We start from the raw sequence: 14628 nt of genomic DNA, 5'->3' as shown, positions 1-14628 counted from the left end.
CAGAATTAATGTGACATGAGAAAATCCATATAGTTCCTTCTACCCAGATCAATGGTGACAGTTTTAATAAAGCCCTGGCTCCCCAGAGCTGTGCACTCTCTTTTCTTATAGAAAGAGTGGCTGAGTGGAGAAGGATGCTAAGCCTACACCTGCTCAAGAATTCTCAGAAGCTATTTGAGGATGAAATAATAAAAAGTATAAACCACTCTGGCTGGAAAGTAGAAAAGGCATGAAAAGACATGACATCATTACATCATTATCATTCTAAATTCTCTCAAGAAAACACCTCAAATCTCAATATTTTTGTTTGTTTGTTTGTTTGTTTGTTTCTCAAGACAGAGTTGTTCTGTGTAGCCCTGGAACTTTTTCTTTCTCTCTCTGCAGACCTGGCGGACCTCAAACTCACAAAGATCCATCTAGGATTAAAGGCATGTGCCATACCACCACCACCATGCTAAACCTCAGTAATTTTAATGGCTCTCCCAAAAAGCTGAAGAACATTCTGGAATGTTCTGATTCACTACCACTTAACTCAGTGATTCTCAAGGTTCTCTGGAAGGTCTGGAGGCCCTCTCTCAGCCACATCACTGTGCAGAAGCAGACTGTAAGGAAGGAGCTTGCAAAAGAAAAACATCAACCAAATGTGCACAAATGTAAAGTAATGGCATTTCCCTCTATAATATTAATGTAACGAGTTACTTTTCACTGAATTAACAAGTACAAGAACTCATACAAAAAGTACTAGATTTCAATCCTTTTGTTTGTTTTTTTACATTTTTGTTTTTTCAATACAGGGTTTCTCTGGGAAGTTCTGGCTGTCCTGGAACTTGCTCTACAGACCAGACTGACCTTGAGCTCACAGAGATCCACCTGCCTTTGCCTCTCAAGTGCTGGGATTAAAGGCTGTGCTGCCACCACCATCACCACCCAGCTCCTTCTGGTTGTGCTTGAGGCAGTATAAGGAAGTCCTTGGATAAAAAATGCCATTACCACTGACTTGTTCACGTTCACTATGTTCCAAATTTTATTTATGTTTGAATACTCAAAGTAGAATTGGCAAAATGGGTCGAGTGATTAATATAATACATATACATCGTAATACACACACAAATTCTTTTTAGTAAAAAGAAGGAGCAGGACACAGCAATCACTTGCCTCTCGACTGACCTCATGTTTCCCTTTACTCTATCTTTTTGTTTGTTGGCTGGTTGACTTTGGTTTTTCTTTTTCTGAGACAGGGTCTTATGTAGTCTAGGCTGATCTCGAATTCCTCATCCTCCACACCTCCCAAGTGTTGGGACTGTATGCTCAGCTCCTTTCCTACCTGACTCTCCAGTACTATTCACATTTCTTATAGCTGACAATATTTAATACAACATATGATAGAAGCTATTTTTTGAGATAAGTCATTAGATTGATTATACCTAATTGCTTAATTCTCAGAAAACGTTTTTCACTAAAAGAGTGTTGCTGACAAAGACAATTCGGGAGTGGGAAGAATGTATTTCTATAAAGTCTTTAGTCTTTACTGGCTTACCTCTCAGGTCGGCTGCTCAGGAAACTACAATCAAGCTTCCCAGTTTCTCAGATCTTATTTATCACTACATGCTAAACAAATTTTCTGCTCTTAAAACACAACAATGTGCAAAATTCTGTAATCAAATACCTTGAGAGTTTACTAGCCACTTCAAATACTGGTTATGGAATAATTCCCCAGCAAATTATTCATTAATTAAAGTTTTAGTTTCACCTCTGAGAACTTTCAGAGTATATTTTTTCCTGTTATGGATCCTGACAACACAAAGTGTCAACTTCTCTCATGGTTAACAAGATGAAAATGTACATTATTAGAAATATGAGAGCTTTCTATTCTTCCCAGGAAGGTGGCATTTTCCTTGACATCTGCTATGTCCTCTGGTAGAAGTTTACAAGACAAGGCAATCTGTGAACCACCCCGAGCCCTCGGTACACCCTGGAAAAGCCATGCTAAATTAAAACACATTAGCTGGATCAAATGTCTAAGGAACGCAGAGATAAAGAGCTGGAGATCTGAAAGCCCGCATGGCATTCTAGAAGGGGAGAGACTCACAATTTTGCATAAAAATCACAAAATTCCTTGTAGACTTTTACATCACTGTGCCTGCGCTGCAGCTTGGACACAGCCCTCTCATCTTCATTCCCATTAGCTTCGAGGACACTGTTAAGGACTGTCCGGGGAATTTCTTCATTCTCTGGGATGGTGCACGGGCGTGATCGGGCTGGGAAGGCCATTGTACAGGCTTGAGAGTTCAGAGTCCTCTGATACTGAGCAGGATACAGAGAAGAGAAACAATATCCAGGCCTCCTGTTTCCCAGCCAGGGTCACTCCCACTGTTCCCACATGCGTCACCAGCTGCCAGGGTCGCTACTGACTTTTCATGTTAAGAGCTCAGTAGCATAGCAGTCTGGCTCTAGTACAGCTTTCTAGAAGCTCCTGAAAACATCTCACATGGCAGTGACAACCTGTTTCTGAGCAATTCTCCATTTGGATGTGCAAAGCGCCTTCTGAAAAGCTTGACTAGCTTCAGCGAGGACCTGAGAGCCCCGGAAATGGAGCTCTATGTGGTCGTCTATTATCTTTGCTCTTCATACAAGAAACAGCTTAGTACGGGCTCAGCAATTGGGCACAATCCCAGCTAACCCTGTAACAGGAGTCTTCATGGTGTTCCTGTTATATTTAGTTCAAACTACTGTGTTTGTCCTGATGATAACAACAACAGCGTAGCACAAGGTAACACAAGGGTTTAGGATTTTTTTCTTTTTTTTTTAACCTTTTATTGATTCTTTGTGGATTTCATATCATGCATCTCAATCCTACTCATCTCCCTGTCCCCTTGCTTCCACTCCCTGCTCTTGCAAACTCCCCACAAAACAAAACAAAATTTAAAAATAAAACCAAAACCAACCAAACAAAACCAACCGTCCACTCCCCCCTCCAAAAAAAAAACCTCGTCGCAGAAGATGCAGTATGGCCCAGTGAGTCATGCAGTATACTGTTTAGTACATACACCTTTATTTTTAAGTGTAATGAGTCATTGGTCTGGTTTGAGGATTCTGGCTTCTGCTACACTATCAATACTGGGCCCTCACTGGGACTCCTCTTGGAGATCCTCCTGTTGCCCTGTGCCATGAAGATCCTGCAGCTTTGGACCTGCAGGTCCTGCCACTTCACATGCTCCAGCAGTTCACAGATGAGCTCAGTGCTTCTAGGCATGGGCTGACACAACAAGGACAGTCACAGTTCCACACCAAGGTTTGGGGTTTTTCTGAGGTTCCATTTTTTATTCCAGTAAGCCGTCCCAAAGCAAGGACCCCAAGGGACTTGTGAGCAGGCATACTGCTGAGAACCTCAGGTCATACTGGTAACAGGAGAGTCAGGAGACCAGCATACAAGCAACATACAGTTGAGACCTGAGTAACAGTGAATGATGTTACAGAAGAATTAGCAAGTTTCTTCTGTCACTTTACATCCTCTATGAAATGGGTGTTACTCACAAGTAAAAAGACCATGGTTACAAAGAGACTGAGCAATAAGTAAGTTGTGGGGTCAAGACTTAAACCTAGGGACTATGCTGTAACTTCCATGAGAGAAAATGGCTGAATAGAATCACCAAGAAATAAAGCAAGTGAACTCTAAATCAGTATGTGGTGGGTACAAAATAGGACCAGAAGCAGGAAATGCGATGACATTTCCCTACTTTGAATCTAGAGATATCAGAATGATGAGTAACTCAAAGACTGTAGACCTGCTGAGACCCAAAGCTGAGGGATGACAAAACAGGACAATCACTAGTTTCAAGTAGTAAAAAAAAGCTTTAGGATGTAAATGTTATTCTTTCTATTTGTCTATCTATATGCCCTCATTACTGTCTTCTAAATATCTTTATGTTATTCTTTCTATTTATCTATCTATATGCCCTCGTTTATTGGCAAAGTAAAACAGAGGAAGGACAGGATCAGACAATTTCAGGCTGACAGAGCACATGCCACTGCTTAGTTTCCTGGCTGAAGTAGAGGAAATACAGTAGCGGAGTAGGGAGCTTGATAATAGCATAGCTGTTGTAGTGCCACTGAGTATGTAGCTACTGTGGCCACCAGTCAAGCAGGACAGTGCTCTCTACCCATAGGAATCTCTTTACTACCCTCCCTGGCTTGCCTGTTTCTCACCTGTATAATTTGTGGAACTCTGTCATATGTGATGGCCGAAGGTTGGCTTTGTTTAAGTCAGTTTCATGACACTGAGATCTGTCCAGGTTGCAAACATATATGTGGTTTGCTCTTGTGTTGCTGCGTAATATCCAGCAGAATTAAAGTATGTATGATCAAACCATTCACCACTGAAGGAAACTTAAGTACTTCCTAGTTTTGGGCTATTACAAATAAAAATTGTATAGAAGCTTCTGCATAAACGTTGATCTATATTTCTCTTGAATAAACACCAGAGTGAAACCGTTGAGCGGTATCCCAACCATACTTTAACTGTGAAAGAACTACTAGGAGGGGTGGTACACGCCAGGAATACCAGCACCTGAGAGGATGAGGTAGAAGAGTTTAAGAGTTTAAAGCCAACATGGGCTACATAGCGATAAAGGGCAGCCTGAGTTGCACATAAGATTCTGTCTAAACAAAACAAAGACCAATCCTTTATTTGACAGGGCGGGGGTGTAGCTCAGTGGTAAGTCACTTGCCTACCACAAGCAAGGGCTCAATCTCCCCCACTGAAAACAAACAACAACAAAGTCTTCCACTCAGCTATCACAAGTTCAAAACCTCCCACAGCATATACTCCTGCTCCCCTAAAACTTATGATCTATGAAGAGATATGATGACCACACACATGGCTACACAAAGAATCAAACATGCCTCCTTCTGACAATCCAGCCAATAAATAACCACTCATTCCCCTTCTGTAAATTTTCCCACCACCATCATGGAGGGAGGCAAAGCTGACACATAGCTCAGGACCAAGCTAGCAGACCATGCAACAAAACATCTCGCTGCAAAAACTTGATGCTATAGAATTGGTTTTTAGGCATATCGGATAGTCATTGCTTGGGATCATGTATCACACTTACATAAAGTGGCTAGATCTTCTTTGATTCAGTTTCCTCTATTGGCAGCTGAAGCTAAGTTAAGGAAGATGTCTGTACTAAGTATTAAGACTCCCATCCTTGAGGTTTATTTTATTTTGTTTTTGGAGACAGACTTTCATAGCCAGCTCAGATTCGCTATGTAGTGGAGGCTGGCCTTGACTTCCAATCTTTCTGCTTCTACATCCTAAAAGCTGAGATTATAGACATGTACAACTATGTCCAGTTTAAATAGAACATTCTTCTGTTAGGGTTTTTTTTTGCGGGGGGGGGGGGGAGTGGAGGGGGAGCAAGGTCTCATATGGTAACCTAGGCTTGCTTCAAACTTGTGGTTCTTCTGCCTCAGACCGGGAATGGGGGGATTATAGGCATGTGCTAAAATACCATGCATACACATTGACTTTTACTGACATAGTAATTGTTCACATGAGTGTGGTGCAGCATGACAGTTACACTCACACACACACACACACACACACACACACGAGAATGACCAGACCAGGGTAGCTGGTTTATCTGATCATCTTTGTCATATATCATTTCTTTGGAAAAAGTGTAGAAATTTCAAAATTTTCTCTAACAGCTATTTTGAAACATTCAATTAATTGTTGCTAACCAGTTATCCAACTGTATGATAGCATATGTAACACAAAAAGTTGTTCCTCCAGCTCATCTGTATGGGTTTCCACTAACAACCCTCTTTTCATTACCCAAACCTTTCCCTTGCTTTGCCTCCGGTAACCTCCTTTAAATAAACTTCAGTTTATAAATACAAGTGAAAACATGCATGATTTTTTTTGTAGTCTACTTCATTTAAAAAAATAATTTCTGATATTGAAATGACACAATTTCTTCTGTTTTGATGGCTAAACAGTATTTTACTTTGTGTGTGAGAGTGCTATATTCCTTGATACTGGAATCTATGGAATAAAACCCATACTGCTATATCCAAGTTATGCTACCTGGCTTAAATGTTTATGTAATTTACAAGTCCAGTTTATTTTTTGGTAATGGTTCTTTGGTTCTTATTATTCAATGTAGCAAAGGTAGTCTTCCATCTTCAACTTCCAGCTCTTTTATTTTTAAGAATAAAAGAATAACACAGACTTATGGATTGATGACAAAGGTCAATTACTGATGCAAGGATATAATACTACAAAATCTTCTACAATCCTTTCTGTGACTTGTCTGATATCTTTGTTATTTGTGACTGATTACTTAACAGAAATTTTTTTTTTTAAAAAAAGGAAAAAGTTACATAACAATTAGCAGGAATCTTCTTCAGTCTGGTAAAAAGACCAAACCAACAAGTAAAATCTGGATAATAGAAACTGGCCTCATACAGCTAAAGATAGACAACAAAGTATCAAAACATAGTGGTAAGATCCTGTGATGCTATTTGTAGAAGGTGGACCTGCTATCTGTAGCCTAAGACAATTAGGGCATTCTCCTGGGGAAGGGAGAAAGGAGATCTTTTGTATCTCAGTAGTGGAAAGCACATGGCAGACAAAGAGAATCCTAATTTATAAGGAAAAATTCTGACACAGGTGATTCTGTTAAATGGTGTCAGCTACCTGGGAAAAAGAGTTGGTAGAAATGAAAATTGCAGGAGACTAGAGAATATGGCAAAATAGAAGCCTTTAAAAATTCAACCGACATCAAGATTAAGAAATATAGTAAAGATGGTTTGGTATTTTAGCAACTACGTGGTCACTTTTAAACTTAAAAAAATGTTTTTTGTGTGTGGTTTTGCATGTGAGTGCAGTGCCAATAAAGGCCAGGGGAGGGTATCAGATCCCGTGGAGCTAAAGTTACAGCAAGTTATGGACTGCTGGACATGGTGCTGAGAACAGAACTCAGTTCCTCTGGAAGAGCAGCAAAGGCTCTTAACTGCTGAGCCATCTCTTGAGCTCTCATTTTATATCTTTTGAGCTACAATTTTCAGATATTTTTCCCAATAAAGATAAATTTTTATGTAGCTTGTATGTGTGTATACACAGTACATACTCACTGCCTTGGTTGAAAATTAGTTGATCATAAGTATATGTGTTTATTTATGTGTTCTTTAGTCTGTTCTATTAGTCTATTTTTACGCCAGTACTGTGTACTTAGGTCACCAGTGCTTCTAGCTCTGTGCTTTCTGCTCAGGATTGTTTTAGCTATTCCAAGTCTCTGGGCTCAATCAAAATTTTAGAAGTACTTTCTCTATTTCTGCAGAGAATGTCACTGGTATTTTTTTTTCCTGCATATATGTTTATGTATGTTTGGAGGAAGAAGAGGGTGTCAGGTCCTCTGGGATGAAGTTACACTTGTGAGTCATCATGTGAGTACTAAATTGAGCCTGGGTTGTCTGGAAGGGCAGTCAATGATCTTACTCTCTAAGTCATCTCTCTAGGCACCAAGAGCGTTTTGACAGGAATTGAACTTGTTGGTCACAAGGGGTTTTACAAACACTGTAACAATTTGGGGATATATGTCTTTCTAATCTGGGGAACCTCTTATTTTCTTTTATCATTTTTGGTGATTTTCAAAGAGATTATTTCTTTCCATGGTCATGTGGTGGCTAAATTTATTTCCAGATCTTTCTTACCCCCCTCCTTTTTCCCCTACCGTGATTCAGATTGCTTTATTGATTTATTTTCCCTGAAGTTTTTTTATTGATGGATTGGTGAGATGGCTTAATGGGTACCTGATAATCTAAATTTTATTTCCAAAACCTAGATAATGGAAAGAGAAAAGCTGTCCTCTGATGTCCACATGTGTATGTGGCATCTGCATGTAAGCAAATTTGCATGCACGGGCACGGGCACGTGCACCCCCTACCTTTTGTATCTTTTTACTAATTTATCAATACTAAAAGAGTGTGTTGGGGGCTGGAGAGATGGCTCAGAGGTTAAGAGCATTGCCTGCTCTTCCAAAGGTCCTGAGTTTAATTCTCAGCAACCACATGGTGGCTCACAACCATCTGTAATGAGGTCTGGTGCCCTCTTCTGGCCAGCAGGCATACACACAGACAGAATATTGTATACATAATAAATAAATATTTTTTTTTAAAAAAGAGTGTGCTGTGTGTGTGTGTGCGCGCGCATGTGTGTGTGCATGTGTATGTGTGCATAGAATCTTTAGGCTTTGCTATACATTAAATCATACTGCTATAAACAGGTAATCCAAACCTCTTCCCTATATGCTCATGTGTGTGGAGATCAGAAAACAAGTTATTAGATAGGAGTCAGTTTTCTCCTACCAACAAATGGACTTTGTGGATTGAACTCTGGTCCTCAGGCTTGGCTGCAGATAGATGCCTTTACCCATCTCTTACGTAGAAGTTACTTCAATATAACTGCTTTTTTTTTTTGATTCTTATATGGTATAAAAATATTTCATAACTGTTTTAATCAGTCCAAGATTTACATGTTGTAAAGAAAATTTATGGCTGTGACTCTTGGTTTATATTTTTCAGATCACCTTCTTATCTGCACCCTCTTCCCCCAAGACAGAGTTGCTTTGTGTAGCCCTGACTGTTCTGGACTCACTCTAAAGACCAGGTTGGCCCCAGACTTGAAGATCTGCTTGCCTCTGCTTCCCAAGTGATTGGATTAAAGCCATGTGCCACTACCACCTGGCATTATCTGTTCTTTCTATCACCCAGAAATATATCAGTTTGTTTGTTTGTTTGTTTGAGATGGTGGTGTCTCTATGTAGCCCTGGCTGGTTTGGCACTCAGAGATCCCCCTGCTCTGACTCCAGAGTGCTGAGATCAAAGGTGTGCACCATCACTTCACCCCTAGCACTCTAAAATATCTTAATTATGATCCAGAGGGAAAGGAGGCAAAGGTCCTGAAGGAAGAAAAGAGCTAGATCATCTCCACCACACATTTCTATCACACTGACCTCTTACTAGGAGCTAAGACTCAACCAGCTGATTCTCAGCATAAATACAAGGCAAAGAAATTCTTTGTGAGATTTCTGTTTGTTGTTGAGACAGGGTTTCACTATGTAGACCTGACAGATCTCAACTCACAGCGACCCTCTTGCTTTTGCAGGGATTAAAGAATTAAAGGCACCAAGCAATGTTCCCTTGTTGGTTTTGGTTTTTGAGATAGGGTCTCACTTGATAGCTCAGGATAGCCTAGCATTCAACAGTAATTCTTTCAGCCTTCTTAGTGTTAGGATCATAAGAGCCTCCATATATTGTTCCAAGGAAATTCTTTGTACCTTATATATCTTCTTACAGTGTAATAACAGAGGAGCCAGAGTGAGGATTCAAAGCTAACTAGGAAGCTCAGGACATGATGTCCTCTACTGAAAAGGTGATGGGGAACAAGTTTTGGGGTTTTAGGAGTAAGTAATAGCATAAATGGGTTACCCCCTTTTTTAGCAGTTATTCTGATAAGATCTATAAGCTCATTAAACTAATTGCTCACATTCTTTTCTTGTCCACTTCACTAGGATCGGCGCTCATGCTGCATCCGCATAAGCACATCTACTGAATGAATAAATAAGTGCATACATGTCACAGCCTCTGCTTCCTTAAGTATACAATGCAGGCAGGGAAACATATAACCGTTTTTGTTGTAAGTGAGCAGAGAGTGAAGGCTTCACAGTCAGAGGTCATTGTTCTGAATAAGGATCAGTAACCATGAGGCCAGTGAAAGGCTGGGCAGCATTGTTCTCACCACATAAGTACGCAGAGGTTCCTTCTCATTTTAGCCAGCACAGAGCACAGCAAAAAGAATGTCAACAGAGCAATCTGAGGCCAAACAAACATTACTGCTCAGGTTTATACCTACGTCCCTTGTTTTCTGTTTTTAACTTTTCCAACACTTACTCTCAGAATTACAGATAGTCATTTTGGATTATGATTCTAACCTTCAGAAAACTTTATCCCAAATGTTCTTGAGTGAAGCTGCCACTGCCATTATAGCAGTGTCAAGTCATTAGAATGGGAGGCTCTTTTTTCATAAATACTGAAAGTTCCTGTTAGGTGATTTTTGTTGGAGAACTAGGGTTATTTGAGATCCTTAAGGGTTTTCCCAGAGATGTTCAATAATCTAATTAAGCTAGCCATCCACCAAAGTGGATATGCATATTTGGAATATCCCTAGGACAAACCTAAACCCAAATGTTCCCTTAAAGCCACTAAGAATAGAGACTTCTATTCCACGAACTCATCAAGACCATTTGTGGGATGCCAAACTTCATCACTTTCCAAGGGCTAGAGTTTGGGCCCTGGCGGTAGTCCTGGTTAATTTTTTTTCAGGTAGACATAAGTTAAAGTCAAAAGGGAAGAGGAACTTCAGTTGGAAAAACTGCCTCTACCAGATAGCCTGAAGGCAAGCCTGTGGAGCATTTTCTTGATTCGTAAGGGATGTGGAAGGGCCCAAACAGGGTGCATGGTACCACCCCTGGACAGAAGGTCTTGGGTGGTATAAAAAAGCAGGCTGAGCGCCACAGAGATCAAGTCAGTAAGCAGCATTTTCCCACAACCTCTGCTTCATTTCCTGCTTCCAGGTTCCTGCTTTGACTTCCTGCCCTGACATTGAAGCTGAAATAAACCCTTTCTTCCCCAAATAGCTTTTGGTCACAGTGTTTAATCGCAGTTATAGAAACTTAGCTAAGACACTGGGTGTGCTGAGACCAAACTACACACTAGTGCACTCTAGCACAGCATGAAGACAGCTGCAGAGCTGCTGATTCCACCAGTCTGCTAACTTCAAAGATACAAACAACCTACTCAGAGATGTCAGACAAAACACTACAGCTGTTCCCCAGAGCTTGAATACTTAAAATATGAACATATTCATGAGCAGAGTTGCCAAAGCAGCTTTTGGGGGGTGGGAACAGTGCTGAGGATTGAACCTAGGACCTCATTAAGGCAGGGTTTTTCTACAAAGCCTAGGCCGACCTGCTAGTCACTATGTAGCTCAGGCTAGCCTCAACCTCAAGCCTTGGGCCACCATTAATTTTCTGCCATAGAAAGGAAAGAGGCTCATGAAGTCTTGTCCTTCTCCCATTAGATTTATAAGCAGATCAGGCATGGTGGTGCACACCTTTAATCCTAGCAGGGTTATAAGAGATTCTGTCTATACACACACACACACACACACACACACGCACACGCACACGCACACGCACACGCACACGCACACACACACACACACACACAGAGAGAGAGACAGAGACAGAGAGACAGAGAAGGAGAGAGATAGAGAGATAGAGAGAGAGGGAGAGGGAGAGAGAGAAACAGAGAGAGAATAAAGTTTTTAAGCAGTGAGGATTGTTAGGAGGAGGGTCTCATGAGCAACCCTCCATGCCCCCAAGAAAATAGACAGATAACTGCTGTATTGGAGAAAAAAGATTTTTTTCCTTCAATGGTGTAGCTGCCCGTAAATTGTTCCTGCTCCTAAAAGTAACCCTTCAACTACACTCCCTTAAGTAACTCCCAATTAAAGTCATTATTTTATCAAGCTAGTGTTCGAATAGAATCTTTTCTTTGGTCTGTCCTTGTGCCCTATCTGGGGGTAAATAGATGTCTCCTCTACAAAGATCACACAACAGCCTGTCTCAAAAGTCAAGGTGGGGGCTAGGAAAATGGCTCAAGGTTAAAGCACTTGCTGGGCAAACACTGAATGTGAAGACAGCATTCAGATCCCCCAAATCCACATAAATGATTGCTGTAGAATATTATTTTAAGGTGTGTTAGGGCCTAGTAATAGGTGCTATATCAGGTCCTGATTGTGCCTGGCCAATGAGGGGCGACCACATGAAGTCAAATGATAGGAACGCCTGGGTGCTGGGAAGGTATATAAGACCCTCCCCATGTTTAACAAACGAATCTGCTGCACACCTTCTACCTGACTCCCAGTGGCTGAGCCATCGACACTGAGCCTTTTCATCCCCTCCCCCAAGGAAGATGTTAGGGCTCAGCTACAAATGATGAATGGTTGTGGCAGCCTGTCTGTAACTCCAGCCTCGAAACACAGAGACAGGGGGTCCCCAGAGTATACTGGCCAGCAAGACTAGTCATGTCAACAAGCTCTGGATTTAAGTGAGAGATTCTGTCTCAAAGAATGATAGAGGGTGATGCCTAACATCATCCATGGGTCTTCACACACATGCTCAGCCACAAACATTTACATACCCATGTGCACACACATGCATAAAAGAAAAACAAAACCAAGGACAACAAAATCCGAGAAATGACTTCAGAGCTGGCCGTTGGCCTCCACACGCCTGTGCAGATATGTGTATCAAAGTACCATGAACATGCAAACACATCTGCACATACACAAAAGAAATTGGACCTTATAGTAAAAATATAGCTTTTACATGTCATTATTCCTCTATCCATACATAAACTATTGTGACATATATGGTATTTACATTATATTCAGTAGCATAGTATAGAAATGATTTAAAATAAAAGATTTGAGGAAAGTTCTATGTAAGTATCAGGTCATTTTATAAGGGGCCCAAGCAACCACAGATTTTGCTATCCCCGGGACAGAATGGTAGAGGTAGAGGTGCAGGTTCAGGAAGTGTTCTGGAACCAATTCCCAACCCCATTGTGACTGCAGAATGGGAGAGAGAAAAAAAAGCTGTATTTCACAAAAAACTTATAAAATCCATCATTAAACCAAGAACTCAGCAACAACTACCACCAGAATGAAGCTTCTTCAACTGCTACCAAAGATTTCTGTGTCATACTGGGGTATTCAAATCACTAATGTGGCTTAATTAAATTACCATTTGGCAATTCTCTGTTTCAAGTAAGTGGAAAATTTCATCTGATTTTCCTCAGACTACTAAAAACAAAGCAACTATGACTCGTAAGTGAGATAATGGAGATGGAAAATTCTTTCCCATTTCCAGTCTGTAGGACAAATGTAATGCTTTCTTTCAAGACAATAAGGAAGTAGACAAAGATCAACCAGAAAGAGACGAATTTTTGGTTAATATGCCATTTTGCCTTGCCTGTTAAAATTGCTTCCCGATGGTGCAAGGCAAACAAAATTCATGACCATGGACAAGAGTGAAAAGGCAGTTAACAAACATTTTCTTAAACTAGCTTAAATTGAGTAACAACACATAAGTTTGTATATGTTTGTACTAGTGTTGTTTATTGGGATTATTAAAAGGAGGTAAAAGCACTTTAACTTTATTGTATTGGGGGGGGAGGTGTTTTGAAACAGGGTTTCTCTGTGTAGCTAGGGCTACCTTGGAACTAGCTTGGAACTCAGAGATTTGCCTGTCTCTGCCTCTTGAGTATTGAGATTAAAGGCAGGAGCAAATACTGCATGGTGACTTTATTATATCTTAATTATAAACAGAGTAAAATTAAAAATAATCATTTAAAAACATGAAATGTCTGGATTAAAGTACCGGCTACCACCTTGTACCACCAATATATCCTATCCCAGGATGCCTGGTGCGAGGCTATTTACATATAATTCTCTTAAGAATTGACCACAGAAACAAAATATATAAAATAAAGGAGCTCTCTTTGATGTCAGAGATTGTATATATAGTACCATATACAGACATTATGAAGTTTAAAGAAATATTCATAAGAAAGTGAATGTGATGCTATCCAATCTGGATACTTTTTGGGAACGTTTTAGGAAGTAAACTAGTAGATGCACACTTAGTCCTAAAACCAACAATTCAAATACAGTAAATCTAGCACAAGCAGATGAGGCAAAAACTCTTCCTCTGGTGTCTGCAGAAGAGGGAGGCCACTCAGAAACCACAGGTAGGATACAGCAAGGGGCTGCCAAAGGTCTGTCACACAGGACCATACGTGCCAGCTCCCCAACAACAGAAATGTTCTGCCCAAACTGACAATCAATACGTCAGCTACTCGATCTTAACCAGTTTAACAAATATTGAGAGCCTACGTTGGGGTCTATTTCTCATGAAGCAGAGCTCTGAGTGAACTTTAAAAGTTTCTCAACATGGCTCACACAACAAAAACCTATCCACAATAGATTTGAGTGTAAAAGATATCCTAGCTGGGGAGAGTGAAGGAGAGAGCCTGAAAGAAGCTCATTCTTTTTCTCCATGACCTTCTCTGACATTAACATTCTGAAAACTGTGTAAAGAGAAAGTAGCAGCCCCCACAACGCCACAAAACAGCAGAACTAAGCAGCTGCCAGCCCCAGCTATCCTTTTTCTATAATGACACATCCTTATCATATAGGTAACTCAGCGTAAAAGGGAGATGAGAGTATCTGGGAGGCTGCCGAATGTGTAGACAAGGTCATAACCACTAATGACAGCACACTGAGAAAGGCCATCAATAACTGGCAGCCTGGGTCAGGATGGGTAGTCTGCACATTTCATGTTGTAAGTTGAATTTGCCCTTCTTTATCACCCAACAATAATATAGGTTAGAGAAAACATACAATTGTCAAAGAGTCACTATTATTCCCCTCAGCTAGAGACTCTGTGTCCCATTCAATGAGCCTGATGTTAAGAATAGGAAGACTGAACACTGTGC

At 40.6% G+C, this 14628-nt stretch overlaps 1 protein-coding gene across 3 annotated transcripts in view; it reads right to left on the bottom strand.

Moving 5' to 3' along the window:
* Positions 1-14628, bottom strand: part of Lims1 (LIM zinc finger domain containing 1) — a 58340-nt gene that overhangs the window by 32730 nt on the left and 10982 nt on the right. The window contains exon 1 of one of the 3 annotated variants that reach the window (XM_087898126.1): positions 2090-2314. The exons of 1 other annotated variant lie outside the window; for it this stretch is intronic. In XM_087898126.1, coding sequence (XP_087754252.1) covers positions 2090-2271 — 182 coding nt within the window. In that variant the 5' untranslated portion in view covers positions 2272-2314. Of the gene's footprint in view, positions 1-2089; positions 2315-14628 lie in introns of those variants that run through there. One more of the 3 variants, XM_087898125.1, reaches the window with a different exon arrangement.

Source organism: Myodes glareolus, chromosome 18 (assembly GCF_982192425.1).
Source record: "Myodes glareolus chromosome 18, mMyoGla1.1, whole genome shotgun sequence".
In the NCBI taxonomy this organism is placed as follows: Eukaryota; Metazoa; Chordata; class Mammalia; order Rodentia; family Cricetidae; genus Myodes; species Myodes glareolus.
Note: the sequence above shows the minus strand (reverse complement) of the source record. Positions and strands in the feature narration are given on the sequence as shown.